The sequence below is a fragment of the Octopus sinensis genome, unplaced genomic scaffold, assembly GCF_006345805.1.
Source record: "Octopus sinensis unplaced genomic scaffold, ASM634580v1 Contig18616, whole genome shotgun sequence".
Lineage (NCBI taxonomy): Eukaryota > Metazoa > Mollusca > Cephalopoda > Octopoda > Octopodidae > Octopus > Octopus sinensis.
In genome coordinates, this window is record NW_021835954.1 from 118,605 (window position 1) to 143,862 (window position 25,258).

The 25,258-nt window shown below is 36.7% G+C and overlaps 1 protein-coding gene across 1 annotated transcript in view; it reads right to left on the reverse strand.

Moving 5' to 3' along the window:
* LOC115231474 (uncharacterized transmembrane protein DDB_G0281039-like) overlaps window positions 1-20,282 on the reverse strand; it is a 31,689-nt gene extending 11,407 nt beyond the window's left edge. Inside the window, exons 1-2 of the mRNA XM_029801491.2 lie at window positions 18,677-20,282; window positions 218-412 (exon numbers count right to left, since the gene is read on the reverse strand). Coding sequence (XP_029657351.2) covers window positions 218-412; window positions 18,677-19,663 — 1,182 coding nt within the window. The 5' untranslated portion in view covers window positions 19,664-20,282. The remainder of the gene's footprint in view (window positions 1-217; window positions 413-18,676) is intronic.
* Window positions 20,283-25,258: the final 4,976 nt, after the last annotated feature.

Below are 25,258 nucleotides of genomic sequence, written 5' to 3' on the forward strand. Positions count from 1 at the left end.
AGTGTGTGTCAGTGGCTTGTTACATGTGTAACAAAGTTACATATCTGAGCAGGGTCTGTAATAACTAGTATCCTGTGTCCAACTGGTAAATAAGGGTGTGGTTCAGGTTTTGCCCTTTGCAATGCCAAATGCATGTTCACAGATGGATAGAAGAGGAAGGAAGATGAGAAAGAGGAAAAGAAGGAAACAGAAAAATGGTAGTTTTGTGAATACTTACAAGGAAGTACCAATTGATGGGGAATGCACTGGAAAGTCCGATAGCGTGGAATGTCCAGACAACAAAACTGCTGAGCAGAGTGAGAACCAAAATGAAAACCATGATACGAAAATGCCAACAGAGCGGCAAAGACAGGTAACCTCCCTCATGTCTTCCAGACGTTGTTAAACACACGAGTGACACCACAGAAAATATCTGGAAAAAATACAAAAACACTTATATTTAGATATTATTACAAATTTTATTATAGTTGATGAACAAGGCGTAGGAGTGGCTGTGCGGTAAGTAGATTGCTTACTAACCACATAGTTTCGGGTTCAGTCCCACTGCATGGCACCTTGGGCAAGTGTCTTCTACTATAGCCACGGGCTGACCAAAGCCTTGTGAGTGGATTTGGTAGAGAGAAACTGAAAGAAGCCCATCGTATATATGTATGTATGTGTGTGTATGTGTTTGCGTGTCTGTGTTTGTCCCCCCCCCCAACATCGCTTGACAACCGATGCTGGTGTTTACGTCCCCATAACTTAGCGGTTCAGCAAGACAGACCGATAGAATAAGTACTAGGCTTACAAAGAATAAGTCCCGGGGTTAGATTCGCTTGACTAAAGGCGGTGCTCCAGCATGGCCACAGTAAAATGACTGAAACAAGTAAAAGAGAGAGTAAAGAGTAAGTTGCAAATTTTTAGAAATTTTTGATGTCCAAGTCAGAGAAGGAATGGTAGCACATGTGATTTCTTTTTATCTGGTTCTCCACAATTGGTAGAGAAAATAGATGAACTCATGAACTTTGAATTATCTTTAGAATGAAGACTGAGTTTAAATGTCTGTGAAAGAGTGAACTCCACTAAAGGTACCCAAAGCCTGGATGCTATCATTGAACAGAATGACAAGTTAAGTCTACCCACTGAATACCTGCAACAGACACAGAACTTTTAATGGGTTTCCATGTACCCAGTTTCACTTACAGGCTTCACTATGCCTAAGTCTATAAAAGAATACACTTTTGAAGGCAGCGAGCTGGCAGAAACGTTAGCACGCCGGACGAAATGCTTAGCGGTATTTCATCTACCATTACATTCTGAGTTCAAATTCCGCCGAGGTCAACTTTGCCTTTCATCCTTTCGGGATCGATAAATTAAGTACCAGTTACGCACTGGTGTCAATGTAATCAACTTAATCCCTTTGTCTGTCCTTGTTTGTCCCCTCTATGTTTAGCCCCTTGTGGGCAATAATGAAACAAGAATACACTTGCTCATAGTGCCACTAACTAGGATCAAAACCTATAACTATATGATTGCCACACAATCTCAGCCACTCAGCCATACGCGTATCTATAAGAGACCTTATAGTAGTTAGTTTCAATCTCTTGCACTTTGTAAGTTTGTGTCTACTGCGAGAAGTGAATTTCTAATATTTCAAATAACGTTCGTTAGCAGAGAAGAAAAAGAAGCAAACTCTCTGACAAAGAATTCCACCAAAAAAGTGGAAAAGATGATCCAATGCCTCAAGGAAAATAGCTTCTAAATATGTTGTTCACAAGAACTCAGCTTTGTCACACAGCATGAAAATCACATACTGATAGCAGACTTAGATATCAAGGAGTGATGTTTGTAGAGGCCACAGCCCATGGAGAATTAGCCCAAATATTTAGGAAAGCTCTGAAGGAGGCCAAACTCAACATTAAGACCATTGAAAAGCCAGGGAGTTCTATCAGATCAGAATTATGTAGGACGTACCCGCATGCATCAATGAGAACTGCAGGGTATATAAGATTAACCGTGGCATTAACTGTAGAAGTAGAAATGTAGTCTACAGCATAAGGTGCATAGAGGGTGCTTGTAAAGACAAGAGCATGACATACACTGGTGAGACATCTAGAAACATTGCAGGAAGACTAAATGATCATTTAAGAAAATATGACAACAAAAAACAGTCCTCCATACTCTTCCAACATGCCAAAGATCAACATAGAGGCACACTGGGTCAACGCGACATCTGCATTGAGTACGTCCTCATAAATTAAGCATCCTCAATACTAAATAGGAGATACACATAGTAGGTAGTGATACCCGATACACACAGTTTATACATATGCAGATTTGTTAGTAAGTTGTTATGTAGACGTATATAAGTAGGTAAATGGATATGTAAGTAACCTGATAGATAAATAGACAGGTACATAGGTAATACGGACAAAGAAGCACACACACACACATACACAAAAGAAGATTGAAACACACGACCATGGGCACACACGCACACTTCACACGCATAAACAAGGATACATATGGAGACAGACATCCATGCATAACAGACGCACGTACATAGTCACACAAACCGATACACATAGACACACTCAAACAAGACAGAGGTACTCACACAAATACACACACGCACAAACACATGAATATGCAGAATACATACATACAAACGCACACACACGCGTACATATATATATGCATACACACACGCGCATACATACATACACATGCACACTGACGCACACACATGCGCACAAACAAACAACAAAAGGAATGCAACTCCAATAACGGACAGAGTCAACGATTATTGAAGACATTGCATACACGAAGAAGATAGCCTCTGTGCAGCATATAAGCTACTGGGAAAGACTCAAGAGATTAAGACTCTATTCCTTAGAGCGTAGGCGAGAAAGATATGCCATAATATACATCTGGAAGATCCTAGAAGGACTTGACCCAAACTTTGGCATCGAGAGTTACACAAATGCCAGAACTGGGCGCCACTGCACAGTGCCAAGGACTCCAAATTTGCCATCAAGATGTAGGACAAGATTCTGTGATAGCCTGGGCTTCAGAGGCCCACAGCTCTTCAATATCCTCCCGAAGAACCTGAGAGACCTGCATGGGGTAGATGCAGATGTCTTTAAAATAAAACTGGATCTCTTCTTGTCAGGTATCCCAGATGAACCAACTTCACGGCAGGAGGTGCGGATGAGGGCAGCTGCATCGAACTCTCTCATGCACCAAATGGCAATTGCTAAAAAGCATTCGTGAAGTAAAATCATGTAGCTACACCAAATGGCGGTGCCCCAGCATGGCCACAGCTCGTGAGCTGAAACTAGATAAAATAAAATAAAATAAAAATGAAATCGAACCGGTGAGTGTGTTAATTAATAAGGTATTAAAACAGAATGACTTTCCCCAGACACAATAATATATATGTATATATATACGTAAATGTCGAACAACGAGAATGAGTACTCAACACTGCATTGGTAGATAAAATTTCTTTATTTGTGTATTAAGGCTACCATTGGTTTCATGTTAAGAAAAATATCTTAAAATCTTTTCAAACCAATCACATGTTCACCTCCCATCCAAAATGGAGATGAACACCATTCCTACATGTGAGCGGCTTGAAGAATTGTTAAGATATTAAGATATTTTTCTTAACATGAAACCAATGGTAGCCTTAATACACAAATAAAGAAATATATATATATATATAATCAAAATAAGCAACAAGGATATCCAAGGTAGTGTAGTACAATTGTTTCATGCTACAATATATATATGAAGTATAAGGAAAGGAAGAAATTGTAGGTGTAGACGATTTTATACCACAATCATACCTTATAAATTGGCGTGTTATGCTTGAGTGTTTTCTGTTCACATTAACGATGAACAAAGATATAAAACAGGGTCTTACGTTCAATATTATCTAACATCCCTGGGATTCTCAGTTGTTATTAAGTAAAAAAAAAAAGGGGTGGGGTATCTTTGTTTGAGCAAATTTACTACATGAAGGAAGATGATTGAATTCTAAGAAACAACCCTTTTGACTAGCTGAAAGAACACATTAAAAGATGTGCTTTTATCATTCAATCAACATTCTAATTGTGGCTTTAACGTCATTTTATGAAATATGCTCGTGTTAGAAAATATTGTTTGAAATTTGATTCCTCCAAAGAAGAGATATTTACAGATTAACAATTGTACAAACTGAGTAAAAAAGAATAAATAATGGCCTGTAGATTTGTATCAACTGACAGCTGGGTGCTCTCACTCTGCACTCATTATCTGGCTGTAAAGCAGAATAACGAAGATTATCTAAAAGCGAAAACAGAATAGTTTTGGTTTGCAGTGCCAAAATCAAATCAGAAATTAATAGTCATGAGTATTTGGAAGGGGTTCATCATTTAAAGCCACTTTTCATACTGCTATACATGGACTGAATGGGACGCCACAGTCTGAATTTAGGGTTATTGCCATCTTTGATGGTTCAGAAGATCACATTTCACTTATAGGTTGCGTTTTTTTGTTGTTGTTGTTGCTTGGTTTCTATAGCCAAATGCCTTTCCTTACACCAGTATACCTTTGAAGGTATATTTTTATAGGCAGACAAGCACTAAAATGTTTCTCATTTCCTTGTCAAGACTACAGAATCCTCTCTTCGATGTCCCTGTTCACCAATAACTTCAATGAATGCACAGGTTGTATTGTTTCGTGGTACAAGCACAAACAAAAAGAAATAGTCATTGATATTTTTAGACAAGTGTAAAAAAAAGTCGTTCAAATACACAATTTTTTATTTATTTATTTTTCTATCGATTCAGATTGTTTGTTGCAATTGTAGTAGTCATGTTTGAGCTGTCATTATTTCCAATCACCTCCCGTCGAGATCGATATTGTACCAAACAAACTCCCGTAACTTTCAAATCGTCCGCTAACATCAAATCGTACTTATTGTAACAAGTAACCGTTTACAAAAGCCACATTTTCGAATAGATTCGTTTCATATTGTACAGGTTGATAGAATCTATGCTTGAATAACTCTATGAAACCCCGACTCAATTCTTCCGTCTATCATTTGTCGATGTAACCATTCACCCTTGCATTTTCATTTTCACTTTGAGCATTTTCAAATCATATGACGAACCAACTTTGAAATGTTTGCTTTTGTTATTCTCGTTAAGTCAACACAAACAACTGACACAGCTGGGGAGGCAGTTTACCTTTTAATTCAATTTAAAGTTATTGAAATTGTGATGATGCAAGAATTCCCAAGATAGCAGAATCAGATATTTCGCAGACAGTAAAAACTTCTGTCGCTAGGTAACAATTGTTTCAATGTTTACATATTTTTTTCTCAGTTGTATTAAGCTTGTTTCCATCAATAAACCTCGCCCTTTGAGATGATTTTGAAATATGATGTAATATTAAGTGCTTTCATAATATCTTCCCGGATGAAAAACAACTCACTATCGCTATCAATCGTTGGGTGAGTCCATTAACAGAACTAAAAAGAAATTTCTGATGATTTATTTGCCAGGGGTGATATTGCTGATACTATTTAATAGAATTTATTTCTTTGTCAATTTTTTTCATATGTAACATTGGTTTTCAACAAATCTTTGCTGAAAACTCTATCATTAAGATGTCGTTTATCAACAACATGGCACGGTAGTGATTCGAACCCCAACCACAAAATATCCAGAGTATGAACCGCTACAGTTCCACGTGATTGATAATCCGAGCGTTCCAATGTGAACTTGGAGTAACAACGACGGATCCTTCAGGTCTTACATAGATAGGATTATAGTTAATTCTAGAGATAAGTTTAGTTTTATCTGTCCACAATTTACCTATGTCTCCTATACGGATCACAAATTAGTGACGTGTAGGATGCATATAGATAAGTTACAAAGACAGGGATCTGGTTACTGGAAGTTGAACAAATCCCTTTTGGCTTGCGAAACTTATCGGAGTCAGATTAATTAGTAATGAGGGCAATAACCGGTGGTGGTGTGCCCTAAAACGAGCCTTAAAAATTGAGTCAATTAGATTTAGTAAACAGTTAAGTTTAGAACAGGCTAGAGTAGAAGGGAAGTTAGTTAAGGATTCAGAAAAGGCGCTTAGAGTGGGCTCTGCACCCCAAGTTTTGGCGGCGAGATCGGTCTTGGACCGACACCTCAATTCCAAACACGAAGGATGCAGGGTTCAGGCTAAAGTACGTGCATTGGGCCTCGAGGGTATCAACATTGCCGGGTGGGCTCGCTCGGTAGAAACCCAATGTGGCATTGAAGCTACGATAAGGTCTTTGGTCGATGAAAATGGACAGGAGATCCAAGACAGGAAGAGATGTGTAAGGTCTTTTACGAGCACCTCACCGCGTTGTTCGGGAGCGACGGGGCGCTGGACCATGAGAGTGCCCCGCGGGACTTCCTAGTCCGTGGCCCGCGTATCTCGGCGCGTGAGGCTGGGCACTATGAAGGGCTGATCACAGCCGCGGGGGTTATAAAAGATGCTTTCCGAGTGCCCCGTGGACAATTCGCCGGGATTGGATGGTCTACTGTACAAATTCTATAAAAGTATGCCAGACTTGTTCGGGGACATACTGGCCGGTGTATACGCGAATTGGCAGCAGAATGGGAGAATTCCCAAATCTATGAACCGGGGAGTAGTAACACTGATCAGGAAGGACCCGAACAAGGGGGATAACATTAATTATTTCCGGCTCATAACCCTGCTAAACACAGAGTTAAAGATTTTGGCCAAGGTGCTAGCTAAGAGAGTGAGGCTTGTCGTGCGCGACCTGGTGGGAGAGTCGCAGACATGCGCTATCCCAGGAAGGACGATATGCGACAACCTTCACCTCATTCGCTACACCTTAGATCGGGTTAGTAAAGTTCCTAGCAAGGGTGGAGCACTAGTGAATTTGGACCAGACTAAGGCATTCGATATGGTTGACCATCGGTATCTGGCGACGGTCCTTCGGGCGGTCAGACTGGGCCCAACTTTCCGTAGCTGGATCCAAACTATGTATAGCGATATCGAATCCGTTGTCCGGATGAACGGTTTCTTCTCGAAAGATCTGAATATCTTTCACCAGTGAACGAAAAACTGCTACTCCTCCATCCCAGACTGGTCAACAGAAGAAGGCCAATCATTCTTCTTGACAATACTCGACCACATGTTTCACTAATGATGCTCCAGAAGTTGACAGAACTTGGCTACGAAGTTCTTCCCACCCAGCTTATGCCATAGACCTTTCTCCTACCGACTACCACTTTTTCAAGCACCTTGATGGTTTCCTGCGAGAGAAGGATTTCAAAATCAAATCGATGCTGAAAGTTCATTCAAAGGGTTCATCAGTTCCAGAACTCCAGATTCTTATGTTACTGGAATAAACAAACTTGTAACCCGTTGGCAAGAATGTGTTGATTGTAATGGTACTTATTTTGATGAATAAAACGTCCGCATTGTTGAAATATATTGTGATGAATTTCATATTTCAAAACGTTGCTTACTTTTTGCACAGCCTGATAGTTATTGTACCAATAATTGGCTGGAAATTAATGAGTTATAACCAAGCTCTTCCAGATTTAGTTCGCTAATAATTTAGCCCCTTTAATGTTCAAAACCGTGTCAGGTGATTAGCAACTTCTTAGATAGCCGCATACATCCTGAGAGTCAATATTGTCGACTTAACCAACTCCTAGTCTATAAGTATTAGCCTAAACTGAAACTGATTTCATTCCACGATTGACCATAAGCATTCGCTATAACGTTGATAGTGGACTCACATTTAGAATGTAGAAACATCATCATACAACACGAAGGTCTTCTCAGGTTTATGAGACAAGAAAATGTTATGGCAAACTGTATTTTGATCGATTTCCGTGTGTGTAGCCTTTGGTAAAAGGCGCCTCTAATAAACTCTTCTGTAGATGAAATAAGAATTTTACAACATTTCGATATTTGTCTGCAACGCCGAAATCATACAACGAATATAGTTTTATTCGTTCACGAGTATATTTTTACTGATACAAATTTAGATACAATAAACATTTTTTTTGTTCTTCTTGTCTGGTGTGTAATGTAATTTCCACTCTATTCTTTCCTAATTCATGCCGCTCTATTTCATCAAAGCAACCAGCTTCCGTATCGCCACAGACTTAAAAATGATTCCCATTTATCGTTCTTATCAAGCTTCGTTAAGTCTATAATAACTTTCAAATTGAAAAATAAATTTACCAAAGACCTCGGCAGAATTATCATTTCTTACAGGAAAGTTTGATTTTTATCGATGGCAGTCGTTTAGCGCCAACTCAGCACTGATGGAGCAAACCTACGGATCAAGCCGTAACCATTAGTCTTTTCCCGCCTTTTTTTAGAACTGTATAACCGAGTAGGGTTTGGTATGAAGTATTGGGTTGTCCGAAAAGTTCATGCCGATTTTTAAAAGAAAGCAAAAGGTCAATAAATACTTGCCATCGCATTTTTAATCAACCAAATATGAACCATTTTGTAGTACAATGCGTCTCCATCTTTCTTTTAACTTGAAAATACCCTCTTCCCAGAATTGAGGTGGTTTCATGGCAAAGAATTCATCAAGGTATCTTTTTACGTCATCCAAGGAATTGAAACTTTTACCATTAAGACTATGCTGCAGAGACCTGAATAAGTGGAAATCCGAAGGAGCAATATCTGGGGAATAGGGAGGGTGGGGGTAACACATCCCAACCGAGCTGAAGCAATTTTTGTCTGGTTCCCAAAGCATCAAGTGCTGGAAATGAACTTTCTTATCTTCCACTTTAAAGGGTTACAAAATTAACACAGGTTCTAGGAACATAAACCTTCTTCCACGAAAAGATAGCTTAAACTGTGCTCTAAATGGAGGTGTAATCAAATCCTATTTTATGGACTCAACCATGTTCTAAAATAAGTCGAAAGTTAAGCTACTATAAATCGGCACAAAATTTCCGGACAACCCAATATATTTAGCTCTTATTTCTTGCGTATAGTCTTCCTTCGCTGCATCATAAACTATTGACTAAAGTGGCAAACGTTGAAAAGTATCAAAATCTTTATCACTGTAATCATCAGGTTCAGTCAAAGGTTCCCTTAACCTTAAATACGAAGTTAATATGATTATTCCAAAGAATACGCCAGCTTTACTATGGTGCAGAAAGACTTTATCCTTTTGCCTTTCATCCATCCAGATGAGAAATTATTCTCCCTTGGACACACCGATAGTCTATTGCTGGCAACATTCATATTTCCAAACAGCAAATGTATCGAGCTTTTATGTACAATAAGGTTTCAGCTGCAGATTTGAGCTCAGAACATTTGGCCAGATTGTGTAATCAATACTTATCCTCACAACTTCTCGTTTCGACTAATTAACAAGGTGAATTGAGAACAAAAAAATAGCTTTGAGAGAGAGAGAGAAAAAAATCTATTGCTATCATTAGCGACAAGACCTGAATTATAGAAAAAAAGAAGAAAGAAGAAATCTTTATTTAATGAATGTAATCAATTGGGAAAATATACATAAATTGGAATATCACAGGTTTCTTTCAAGCCAATCGTCAATATAATCAAATACTCCGTTGAAATCAGGTTGTGTTGAATGAGCAGCGCTAAGGAAGACTGACCGAGAGTTTCCTTTGATACAGCAAATATAAAGTTATCAACCTCAGAAATCTCTCTCTATATAAACGGCAGTTTGTCTGTGCGTTTTCTGTGTGTCTGTTTTCTCGTACCCTCACTCTGACCACGGCTTTCAACCGATTCTGATGAAACTTGACACACACATAGCCCAATGTCATAATTCAAAACTAACGCAGCGAAAATTTTGAAAAGTTCCCTCAGTTCTGAAAAAAATCGGTAAATTCGACATGGGGTCGAGAATCGGAAACCCAAACCACAGACCGTCTAGGGGACGCAACTCCACCTTTTTTAACTCTCAAAAAAATTTACCATCATTTTTTTTCCCCATTTTTTTGCTATTTTTTGGCTATAACTCTCTAAAAATGCTTTATAGTTATTTCCCTTACAAACCTGAGCAACGCCGGGCGATACTGCTAGTCATTAACTAAACAACAACACTTTTAATTAATTTTCTTGTTTATTTCCTTTCACAGACATGAGTGTTGTTGTTTTTTTTCCTCATGTCAACCTTGATGGAACAGACCTATGATCAGGGGCAGTCCAGCTATGACCATCTCGTCTTTTAAGAGTAACAATCTAGGGAAGGAGGCTCCGAATGGCCAATGAAACCCAAGAACTGCAGCTGAAAATTTCCTCAACTTAGCTTAGATCTGGGTAAGGAGGCTTTTGGGAGAATACTAACAGATGCCCGTGTTTGATAGTATCTTATTTCTATGACTTATTTGTTTCTCAACGGGAAGGCAAATGCTGATACATCTCGGCACCGGTATTATCCCAGATGCTGTCAGCGGTCATCGTGGAGCTGGAACAGAAACAACACAGCATCTCATCTGTCGCTCTAACACAGAACTTCTTAACCTAAGGAGCAGTGGACATTGTGAAATCAGAAGGTAGACACAAGGGGAATCACTGGTTGTTTAGAAGGGCTGTGGTTTTTCTAAGAACAATACAGATAACAATAAAGATAAATTAAACATCTTTTTTTAATGTCCGTTAGTATTAGATTGAGAAGGACATTGTGTTAGCAATGAGCTGAAAACATGGCTGCCAAGATCCAATGTGATTTCATCATAATAAGCTTTTGTTTTTATTTATTCCTATAATAATTTTGGATAGGGGACACAAGTACATGTAAATATCTTCTGAAATGAGGCTCACGCTAGGTCAGATATTATAAAAACAAATAAACCACTGCACAAAATTACTTTCAGTTTAATCTCTTATTATAAAAGGCAGATTTTATCTGCCTCCCTTTGGGAGTTATACAAATCTACAATATAGGATTTCTTCAATTACAATTTACTTTGCATTTTTAAGAGTACAATGCATCGCGTCATACCAGGTCCAGTTTTTAAAATTTAAACTCCAGTTAAGCAAAATTTACAGAAAACTCACATTCTGGTGTGTGTGTCAAATGCTTTTCTTAGTCTGGTTTACAGCACACGCAAACGCACACACACAGTGGGCAACGAATAAAATGAAAGTAATTGACTTACTGTAGTGAGTGATTCTTTCACTCTGCGTCCCACTTCCTCTTTCCACACAGACACGCAAATATATAAATAAAATTGTAAGCTAACGTGCGTGTGTGTGAGTGTGTGTGTGTGTGTGTGTGCGCGCGCGTGTGTGTGTGTGACGGTGCGTGTGTGTGTGTGTGTGTGTGCGTGAGTGTGTGACAGGAAAGTTTTTTTAGACGAATATAACACCTATATCCAAGTAGCAGAAAGATAAGACAGTAAGGTGTGATTTGAGGGAGATTTGGCTGCTATTTCTACCATGTCTAGCTGCCATGTAGGGGTCTCCCTCATAGGCTCATACATACATATATACATAGATAAGACAGTAAGGTGTGATTTGGGGGAAATTTTGCTGCTATTTCTACCAGGTCTAGCTACCATGTAGAGGTCCCCCTCAATTCTTTTATTCTTCTGCTTTTTCCAGCCATTGCTCTGTGGCCATGCTAGGGCAATGCCTTGAAGAATTGTAGTTTAATGAATCAACTCCAGTTTTAGTTTTGTAAGCATTGTACTTATTCTATCTGTTTCCTTTGTCAAACCACTAGGTGACAGGGATGTAAACAAACCAACATTCGTTGTCAAGCAGTGGTGGAGGACAATCACAAGCACAGACACGCACACACACACGCATACATGCATACACATATACACACATACATACATACATATATATATATGTGTGTTTATATATATTGCAGCGTGGAAGGTGTTTGTAAGCCATTTAAGAAACACACAAAAACCGTTACATTCACTTCAACATTTAAATTTAATTTGCCAAAATATTTTGTCGCTTTGAGACCGCGACCTGTTCACTGACAAAAATATCGTGCTACAGGTCGCGGTCTCAAAGCGACGAAAATATTTTGACAAATTAAATTTAAATGTTGAAGTGAATCTAACGGTTTTTGTGTGTTTCTTAAATGGCTTATAAACACCTTCAACGCTGCAACTGTTTTCGTTCCAGCACACAATCTCAGATCAAGTCACTTGCTATGCAAGTACATCTCTGTAACTATATATATATTTATATATATATATATATATATATATATATGTATATTGGTAAAAACAGTAAGATAACAAAAGAAAGAAAGAGACCTCAATATTATGTAAATAGAGGAAATCTTTATATATAAAAGTGAGGTTGTGTGTCTGTCTCCTACGATTTAGATTCCTAACTACTCCCACATTTTGCGGTGCAGTTTAACCAAAACCGGGTATCTTATAGTCGTGATTCATATCGAGACCGTCTGGGTATTAGCGCGCGTCTACGATGAGTCTACGATTTAAAAAAAATTTACCATCAATTTTTCCCATTTTTAATCCATTTTTGACATATATAAGGGAAGTAACTCTCTAAAATTTATTATTAAATCTCAGAACGTAAAAAGCTACAGTAACACCCCTCCCCCTTTGTGGTTAGCCATATTGAGATGGCTATTATACTTTACATCTCTAAAAATGCTTATATAATTATTTCCCTTACAAACCCGAGCAACGCCGGGCGATACTGCTAGTAATGTTATATTTTTTAAACTTAGAAAACGTGCGAAGGGGTAGTTTGTAAAATGCCATTCTATGATGAAAGGAATCACTGAGCAACAAAAAGTGGAGAACCACGGCTCAGACACCTCCGCATATCCACAGCTCTGGGCTGAGGCTTTACTTCGAAAGAACGACAGACAGTTGACCTCGGTAGGGCTTGAATCGGGTACCAGAACAAGCTCCTTATGAAATTCCATCTGGCGTTCAAACGAGTCAGCCAATGGGTCAAACAAAATATTTCTGTTACATACGACTATCATAAAAAAATACCGAACTACACGGGTTTTCTTCCTGCTTCGAAACAGCTTCAGCCTCCCTCGCATGATATACCTTTTTGCTCTCCAATACTTTATTGCAATCAGCCATCTGTCTCCTCAGTTCGATTCTTTGTTAAGGATTGTTTTCCTCCATTACCAGCGTCGATCTGTCTGATCTAACTCGGGCACAGACCCATTTATATCTAAAATATGGAGGTCTGGGATTCCGTTCGTTGCTTCGTTTTTTCTGTTTTCTCACTGGGTTCCCACAACTCAGCTTAACCACCTCTTGGCTTCAGCAACGAAAGAGGGCGCATTTTCAGACTGGTCATCCGAGCGGAAGGAGAGCCAGAGATCACAAAATGGCATTGATGGTGAAGGAGGACGCTGATGTGCTCGCTGAAGATGCTGACCAATGTGACAGAGGTCGATTACTCCCAGACAGATCTCCAGGATCAGGAGCTTGGATTGATGCTTTTCTTTTATCATCGAGCACCTCATGTCTAAAGAATTGTGTATTTCTGTTGCTATCCGTTGATGTGATTATGAGCAGTGGAAGTGTGGTTCCTTCTGATTTGCAGCGGCAAAAAAATGGTCAGTTCATAAACTTTACAAACTTCAATAAATTTATATACCTTGGGAAGAGGGGGTGTCTTGATATTCAAGGCAGGACCCATCTTTAAAATAATAGAAATCAGATCACCATGCTACATACAAACTTTCTGCAAATAAGACTGAGAGAGTAAAGAAATGGATTAAATCATATATATATATAAAATCATGCAACAAGGATATCCAGAGGTAATGCAGTACGATCGTTTCATGCAACTCCATTTAATTGAACAATGAAATCATTACATCAATTTAAAATGGAGAGCAATCTTCAGTTGCACAAAGGCATAAAAATTAATTTAAATTAGAACAGATGGACATATTAGTATAATTATACCTAATATGCACATATATATGCAACCATGCATGTACACGTATACACATCAACACAAACGCGCACGCGCACACACGCACACACACACATACGCGCAAAGTTATATTCAAATACACGTCTAAAAATACGCACATGCTATATGCTCACACACACTCGCCTGGAACACATTAGTATAATTATACCTAATATGTCCATCTGTTCTAATTTATATTAAATTCTATTTCTCTGTGCAGCTGAAGATTGCTCTGCATTTTAAATTTATGTAACGATTCCATTGTTCAATTAAATGGAGTTGCATGAAACGATCGTACTGCATTACCTCTGGATATCCTTGTTGCTTATTTTGATTTTAATCACCTTACTTTGAAATTGTATGGAAAATACCGCACTAAATTCTGGTGCCTCAACTTAGGTACCATATTCATCTGAATCTAAATTTTTGCTGAACTCATCTACCATACCCAAAGTATATATATATATATATATATATATATATATATATATATATATATATATATATATATATATATATATATATAAATAATAATAATAATAATAATAATAATAGTAATAATAATAATATAATAATAATAATAATAATAATATTAGGGAGTATATCCAAACTTACAGGGAAAAATTAGATTTAGGATTAAATCAAATTTCACAGTATAAATATAAATTAAATTAGAGATAAAACTGTTTGAGTTGCCTAATAGTGGTTTTATCTCTAATTTAATTTATATACATATATATATGTATATATATATATATATATATATATATATATTATATATATATATATATATATATATTAATAGTAATGCTAAGACAACAAAAGGATGAAAGAGACCTCGATATTATGCAAACAGAGGAATTTATTTATCTGTAATATAATATGTGACAATTATTCGGTTGCCATAATAAAACTCCGAGTTTCGGATGTCGGGGCGGAAACCTGCCCCGGCATCTCTTCAGTTATCGAGGCAATCAAAATATGCAATGAAAATTATCGTTAAACAAAGGGAATTTTGCTCTGTAATTGACCGTTATTAAGACAAAAGAGCTATTAGAATTACCGTTAAATAAGGGGTAAAACCGAAGGGGAGGAAGTAAAAAGTAAAGGAGTAAAGATGCTCATAGCAATCGCGTATGCGCGCATGTGCATACATACACATGCGCACACGCATACCCACGTACATCTGCCCATATGCATATGCTCACTCGCATGAAACACACCCACATGCACACCCACACATACGCCAAAGATGAACATATATATATATATATGCAACCATGCATGTACACGTATACATATCCACACACACACACATGTGCACATTCCCATACGCGCACAGTTATATTCAAATGCACGTCTAAACATACGCACATGCTATATGTTCACACACACACTCGCGTGGAACATATGTATGTACACCCACATATATATGCAACCTTACACGTGTACATATATACATACCCGTATTTTAGACATGCATTTGAATATAACTGTGCGTGTGTGGGTATGTGCACGTGTGTGCGTGTGTGTGTGTGTGTGTGTGCGCGTGTGTGTGTGTGTGTGTGTGGATATACATATGTGTACATCGTGCGTGCGTGGGTGCGGGTATGTATATATATATATATATATATATACATGTATATATACATGTGTATGGTTGCATATATATGTGGGTGTACATACATATGTTCCACGCGAGTGTGTGTGTGAACATATAGCATGTGCGTATGTTTAGACGTGCATTTGAATATAACTGTGCGCGTATGGGAATGTGCACATGTGTGTGTGTGTGGATATGTATACGTGTACATGCATGGTTGCATATATATATATATATGTGTGGGTGTGCATGTGGGTGTGTTTCATGCGAGTGAGCATATGCATATAGGCACAAGTACGTGGGTGTGCGTGCGCGCATGTGTATGTATGTACATGCGCGCATACGCGATTGCTATGAGCATCTTTACTCCTTTACTTTTTACTTCCTCCCCTTCGGCTTTTTCCCTTTGCCTAACGGTCATTTTCATTGCATATTTTGGTTGCCTCGATAACTGAAGAGATACCGGTGCAGGTTTCTGCCCCGACATCCGAAACTCGGAGTTTATTATGGCAACCGAATAATTGTCACATATAATATACATATATATATATATACACATATATATATATATATATATATATATATATATATATATATATATATATATATACAAAATTTAGAGGATTGACCACTAAAAATGAACTGCTTGTATGCTAGATATAAACGTCAAAATCGCCATTTTCCACGGAGGTTGTCCACTTTTAGTGGTCAATCCTCTAAATTTTGTATGTAAAAAAATTTTTAATCTTCGGATTTTTTTAAATAGGCCACTGGTTTTAATTGATTAATATCAATTTCTACCCTTATCTAATTATATATATATATATTATATATATATAATATATATATATATATATATATATATATATATATATTATATATATATATATGGCATAAGTAAGAACAGCAGGTATTCTAAATTCAAATTTGAAACATTTTGAGGGGGTGAAGGACCCCGACTGTCGACAAATAAATGTGGGGGCTGACACCTGTACGCTTCTTAATAGCATGGCATAGAAGTAGGAACGTAAAGTGTAATTTGCTCGGGGCATTATTGGCAGTACCATATTTATTGTACTATAAGGTTTACCGAAGCAACAAGGCTATTAAGTGTCACACCAATGTACATATCTGAGATTAAAATGAGCCAAGGAGGGAGCCAATACTTGATAGTCCGATTTAATAGAAATAGCAGTCAAATCTCTGAAACCACATCATTCATCTGTAAAAAGATGGGACGGTTGTGTCTAAAATACCTAGGCATGCTCGATTAGGGCTCGCTTGGGGTCTAACTACAACTACAAAAGCCAGACTTAGGAAAGAACAAAAACAGAATGGACAGTGACATAAAATGTTATAGTTTCAGCAATCGATCAAAACAGGTGGGTGTTGTTTAACCCCAAGTCTTCCCTGATCCATAATGGATCGGAGATGGTTTTAGTTGCAATTTTACAGTAAATGTATCTCGGATAACAAAACACACTGCGTCGCTCATTCCTCTTTGACAAAGATGAGAGATTGCCGTGATACTGGGAGAAGTGTTTGACACACATGTATACACACATAGGGACGGGCACACATACACGTGTGTGCGTGTGAACTATCTATCTATCTATCTATCTATCTATCTATACATACATACATACACACACATACATACATACATACACACATACACAAATACACACACACATACATACATGCATACATACATACATACATACATACATACATACATACATACATACATACATACATAGGTGATGTGTGTGTGTATAAATTGTGGGGGCGGGTGCAAGTTAATCCCTTGCTATTCTAGAATTTAGCCTGTGAATTTACAGGATCAGCAAACAATATATATATGTGTGTGTGTGTGTGTGTTGCTATATGAAAACTTAAGGTGGTTTTAGAGTCGGTTGATGGCTGCTATTTTCAGCATGGTGGTATCTCGTAGATACCCTAATTTATTATTACCTTTGAAGGTTATTTTTTCCATGCTAACCACTTGATAGATTCGTTATTTTATTTTAAATTGACGATCTTATCCTTATATATGTGTTATGGCCGGTCAGAGAATGACCATTGGTTTTACACCTATAACACTCTTAGCTGTAGCTATAGCTACGAAACCAATGGTCACTCTCTGACTGGCCATAACAAACAAAGTATTACTGCTCTTATGTTTTAGACTGTGCTTCTTTTCGAATATATGAGCTACTGACCGATTATATATATATATATATATATATATATATATTTGTATGCATATGTGTGTAAACATATACATACAGATATATGTATATTTAACACACACACACGTGTAAACGCGGATATTTTCCATAAGAAATGGTGGAGTCTTAAAGGGAAAGAACCAAAAGCAGACCTAAAGAATCTAAATTCGAAATTCTTTGACGGGAAAAGGTCTCTGTCAACCAACAGTGATATGTACGGGTGACAACTGCTCCTACTGCATGGCATGAAAAGTGGAAACATGATGATGGGGTGTGTGTAGGTATGCTGATGCAAACAGGAAAAATTAAACTCAAAAATATGATATATATGTGTATTTTTAATCATGTTTAGCAGAGCGGAAGATTGACAGTGACTTCGGAGTTTCGGATGACTGTCATCATAGTGGCTGATGAGATTGACATCTCGCTGGTTAACTGAATCTTCGAAGTTACTATCATCTTTTTCCTTGTAAGAATTCATGAATATAGTATTCTTTAAAAAAATATTAAATAATCCTTCAGTTTTATATAAAGCCGTTCTTTTTTTGTTTTGTTTTTTTGGGGGTTTTTTGGTATATAAACTTAGATATAACAAAACATTAATGTTTGGTGTGTGTGTGTACATATATATACGTGTGTATGTAAATATATATATATATATATATATATATATATATATATATATATCCGGGTGTGTATGTACATATATATATGTGTGCGTGTATTTGTGTGTGTGTATATATATATACGTGTATATATATATATATATATATATATATATATATATATATATATATATATATATATACACGTGTGTGTGTGTGTGTGTGTGTGTGTGTGTGTGTGTGTGTGTGTGTGTGTAAAAAGCTTTAAAAGAGATACAGGTTAGCAAAAAATTCTTTCAACTTACCACTTGCAATAACCGAAGAATTCCTTGGAACGATCGACAGTATTGAAAATTCCAGGTTAGGATGATGTGGTCATTGGGAACGGCAGAGAGATGTGGACAGTCGGAAGAGCAAGACGATGTATAGATGTGCGGTTTGCAAGACGAGGAGGTTTTCATGATAGCAGCATGGTGGGGGAACCCAGCCGAGGAGCTGCAACACAAACAAGATGCGTTGCTATCGACATGGAAGCTCTTGGGGCAGCGAGTTCCGAGTCTTCCTCCACAAAGCTCTTGGTTGAGGGTGGCTGGAAGGCTGTTGTTGTTTCCGTTGTTGTTGTTGATGTTGTTGTTGTTGTTATTATTATTGAGCGTTGGCTGGACAGTGGGAAAGATGGAAGACTTGGACAAGGAAGCTGGATTACATGGCGTTACCTGTTGGTGGTCTGAGAGAAGGTGATTGTGATTGTGGTGGTGGTGGTAGTGCTGGTGGTGGTGGTGGTGGTGATCGTCGTGGTCGTGGCCGTCGTCGTGACTATGATGTTGGTGGTTGTTGTGGTGATGATGATGATGATGACGATAAAATCCAGGAGAATTAGCTAGAAGAGGGATGTTGCAGTGCCGCTGATGCGACGGCGGAGACGGTGTCTGTTGTAGTTTATGGTGAGGAATGCGAAAGTGGTTCTGCGAGGCATTGCACTGCTTCGGTTGGTGAAATAATATTTTCGAGTGGTGTTGATGTGTCAGCGATGCCTGGTCAGCGCAACAGTAGCCATGCTCCTCATCATCTTCATCTTCATCTTCGTCGTCTTCATCAAGTAGACGTTGATGATTCGGTTGTTGTTGTTGTTGTTGTTGTTGCTGCTGCTGTTGTTGTTGATGGTGGTGCAGTTGTTTCAATCTCTGTTGGTAGAGCGATCTGGTCGCCTTCCACGGTTCTCGGACACAGTTAGTCGACTGGAACAAACTTGTCCTTTCTGATGTTTCTTCGAATTTATCGTCATTCATCATTACGCGTGACGAAAATCTCCAGCTCCGATTATATTTATTATTACTATTATTATTATTATTATTATTATTATTATTATTATTATTATTATACACGCAACATTTTCAGCGTAAATTGGAAATGTGTTTCGTTGACTGGAGTAAAAGAAAAAACCAAAAAACAATCACATAATTAGCAGCGAAGAAAACAACAACAACAGTAGTAATATTAATAAAACCAAGTGATGTAAATGGAGAAGGGGTTAGGTAGGATAGGGGACAAGGCTGCAGTTAATTAAGATGCAACTGTCTTGTAGATCCCCAAATAAAGAATAAATAATTAGGTTTCTGTGTAATTACGTAGACAGGGTTGAAGCGACTGATGTTCAATTTCACAACCTACAACTATATATATATATATATATGTGGCTGCATGTTTGAATATATATATTACAGTAAAAAGAAAAAAACTGCTGTATTTTATGCGCTGAATCCCTTGCCGTGTGTGTAGACTTGGATGAAAGGAAAGCAGTGGTTAATTAGAAAAAGACTGGAAAGACACAGGAGCAAGGTGTGTGTCGCTAGAACAAACAGCGAACAACGATCCGACGAGGTGTAAAAATTAACATGCGCTGAGCATTCTGGGTAGGAAGAACCTGGTAGGAAAAGACAGAAGGAAAAAATTGCAATTTACCTTGAAAGACAATTTACCAACTGCACCAACTGCACCAACTGCACAACAATCAAGGAGCGCAGATATATTTAAAGATCTTGTTCATTTCCGTTAGTGTTGTTGTTGTTGTTGTTGTTAGCGTTTTGGCTCTGATTCTCTTTCTTTGGAAAATTCATTGAGAAAATATGGATCCCTCAGGTCTATGTGTCACTGATCTCTCTCTCAATGTATATACACACTATGCATCATGTATAATGTACACTGATCTCTCTCTCAATGTATATACACACTATGCATCATGTATAATGTACACTGATCTCCCTCCAAATGTATATATACACTGATCTCTCTCTCAATGTATATATACACTATGCATCATGTATAATGTACACTGATCTCTCTCTCAATGTATATACACACTATGCATCATGTATAATGTACACTGATCTCTCTCTCAATGTATATACACACTATGCATCATGTATAATGTACACTGATCTCTCTCCAAATGTATATATACACTGATCTCTCTCTCATGTATATATACACTATGCATCATGTATAATGTACACTGATCTCTCTCTCAATGTATATATACACTATGCATCATGTATATGTACACTGATCTCTCTCTCAATGTATATATACACTATGCATCATGTATAATGTAGACTGATCTCTCTCCAAATGTATATATACACTGATCTCTCTCTCAATTATATATACACTATGCATCATGTATAATGTACACCTCTCTCTCCAAATGTATATATACATTATGCATCATGTATAATGTACACTGATCTCTCTCCAAATGTATATATACACTGATCTCTCTCTCAATGTATATACAACACACTATGCATCATGTATAATGGTACACTGATCTCTCTCCAAATGTATATATACACTGATCTCTCTCTCAATGTATATACACACTATGCATCATGTATAATGTACACTGATCTCTCTCCAAATGTATATATACACTGATCTCTCTCTCAATGTATATACACACTATGCATCATGTAAATGTACACTGATCTCTCTCTCAATGTATATACACATTATGCATCATGTATAATGTACACTGATCTCTCTCTCAATGTATATATACACTATGCATCATGTATAATGTACACTGATCTCTCTCTCAATGTATATATACACTATGCATCATGTATAATGTACACTGATCTCTCTCCAAATGTATATATACACTGATCTCTCTCTCTCAATGTATATATACACTATGCATCATGTATAATGTACACTGATCTCTCTCTCAATGTATATATACACTGATCTCTCTCTCAATGTATATATACACTGATCTCTCTCTCAATGTATATATACACTGATCTCTCTCTCAATGTATATATACACTGATCTCTCTCTCAATGTATATATACACTGATCTCTCTCTCAATGTATATATACACTATGCATCATGTATAATGTACACTGATCTCTCTCCAAATGTATATATACACTGATCTCTCTCTCTCAATGTATATATACACTATGCATCATGTATAATGTACAGTGATCTCTCTCCAAATGTATATATACACTGATCTCTCTCTCAATGTATATATACACTATGCATCATGTATAATGTACACTGATCTCTCTCTCAATGTATATATACACTATGCATCATGTATAATGTACACTGATCTCTCTCTCAATGTATATATACACTGATCTCTCTCTCAATGTATATATACACTATGCATCATGTATAATGTACACTGATCTCTCTCTCAATGTATATATACACTATGCATCATGTATAATGTACACTGATCTCTCTCCAAATGTATATATACACTGATCTCTCTCTCAATGTATATATACACTATGCATCATGTATAATGTACACTGATCTCTCTCTCAATGTATATAACACTATGCATCATGTATAATGTACACTGATCTCTCTCTGTAAATGTATATAACACTGATCTCTCTCTCAATGTATATATACACTATGCATCATGTATAATGTACACTGATCTCTCTCAATGTATATATACACTATGCATCATGTATAATGTACACTGATCTCTCTCTCAATGTATATATACACTGATCTCTCTCTCATGTATATATACACTATGCATCATGTATAATGTACACTGATCTCTCTCTCAATGTATATACACTATGCATCATGTATAATGTACACTGATCTCTCTCCAAATGTATATACACTGATCTCTCTCTCAATGTATATATACACTATGCATCATGTATAATGTACACTGATCTCTCTCTCAATGTATATACACACTATGCATCATGTATAATGTACACTGATCTCTCTCCAAATGTATATATACACTGATCTCTCTCTCAATGTATATACACTATGCATCATGTATAATGTACACTGATCTCTCTCTCAATGTATATATACACTATGCATCATGTATAATGTACACTGATCTCTCTCCAAATGTATATATACACTGATCTCTCTCTCTCATATATACACTATGCATGATGTATAATGTACACTGATCTCTCTCTCAATGTATATACACACTATGCATCATGTATAATGTACACTGATCTCTCTCCAAATGTATATATACACTGATCTCTCTCTCAATGTATATATACACTATGCATCATGTATAATGTACACTGATCTCTCTCTCAATGTATATACACACTATGCATCATGTATAATGTACACTGATCTCTCTCCAAATGTATATATACACTATGCATCATGTATAATGTACACTGATCTCTCTCTCAATGTATATATACACTATGCATCATGTATAATGTACACTGATCTCTCTCTCAATGTATATATATACACTATGCATCATGTATAATGTACACTGATCTCTCTCCAAATGTATATATACACTGATCTCTCTCTCAATGTATATATACACTATGCATCATGTATAATGTACACTGATCTCTCTCTCAATGTATATATACACTATGCATCATGTATAATGTACACTGATCTCTCTCCAAATGTATATATACACTGATCTCTCTCTCAATGTATATATACACTATGCATCATGTATAATGTACACTGATCTCTCTCTCAATGTATATATACACTATGCATCATGTATAATGTACACTGATCTCTCTCCAAATGTATATATACACTGATCTCTCTCTCAATGTATATATACACTATGCATCATGTATAATGTACACTGATCTCTCTCTCAATGTATATATACACTATGCATCATGTATAATGTACACTGATCTCTCTCTCAATGTTATATACACTATGCATCATGTATAATGTACACTGATTTCTCTCTCAATGTATATATACACTATGCATCATGTATAATGTACACTGATCTCTCTCTCTCAATGTATATATACACTATGCATCATGTATAATGTACACTGATCTCTCTCCAAATGTATATATACACTATGCATCATGTATAATGTACACTGATCTCTCTCCAAATGTATATATATACACTGATCTCTCTCTCAATGTATATATACACTATGCATCATGTATAATGTACACTGATCTCTCTCTCAATGTATATACACACTATGCATCATGTATAATGTACACTGATCTCTCTCCAAATGTATAATACACTGATCTCTCTCTCAATGTATATACACACTATGCATCATGTATAATGTACACTGATCTCTCTCTCAATGTATTATACACTATGCATCATGTATAATGTACACTGATCTCTCTCTCAATGTATATACACTATGCATCATGTATAATGTACACTGATCTCTCTCCAAATGTATATATACACTGATCTCTCTCCAATGTATATATACACTATGCATCATGTATAATGTACACTGATCTCTCTCTCATCAAGTATATATACACTATGCATCATGTATAATGTACACTGATCTCTCTCTCAATGTATATATACACTATGCATCATGTATAATGTACACTGATCTCTCTCCAAATGTATATATACACTGATCTCTCTCTCAATGTATATATACACTATGCATCATGTGTAATGTACACTGATCTCTCTCTCAATGTATATATACACTATGCATCATGTATAATGTACACTGATTTCTCTCTCAATGTATATAACACTATGCATCATGTATAATGTACACTGATCTCTCTCTCAATGTATATATACACTATGCATCATGTATAATGTACACTGATCTCTCTCCAAATGTATATATACACTGATCTCTCTCTCAATGTATATATACACTATGCATCATGTATAATGTACACTGATTTCTCTCTCAATGTATATATACACTATGCATCATGTATAATGTACACTGATCTCTCTCCAAATGTATATATACACTATGCATCATGTATAATGTACACTGATCTCTCTCCAAATGTATATATACACTGATCTCTCTCTCTCAATGTATATACACACTCTGCATCATGTATAATGTACACTGATCTCTCTCTCAATGTATATATACACTATGCATCATGTATAATGTACACTGATCTCTCTCCAAATGTATATATACACTGATCTCTCTCTCAATGTATATACACACTATGCATCATGTATAATGTACACTGATCTCTCTCTCAATGTATATATACACTGATCTCTCTCTCAATGTATATACACACTATGCATCATGTATAATGTACACTGATCTCTCTCCAAATGTATATATACATTATGCATCATGTATAATGTACACTGATCTCTCTCCAAATGTATATATACACTGATCTCTCTCTCAATGTATATACACACTATGCATCATGTATAATGTACACTGATCTCTCTCCAAATGTATATATACACTGATCTCTCTCTCAATGTATATACACACTATGCATCATGTATAATGTACACTGATCTCTCTCCAAATGTATATATACACTGATCTCTCTCTCAATGTATATACACACTATGCATCATGTATAATGTACACTGATCTCTCTC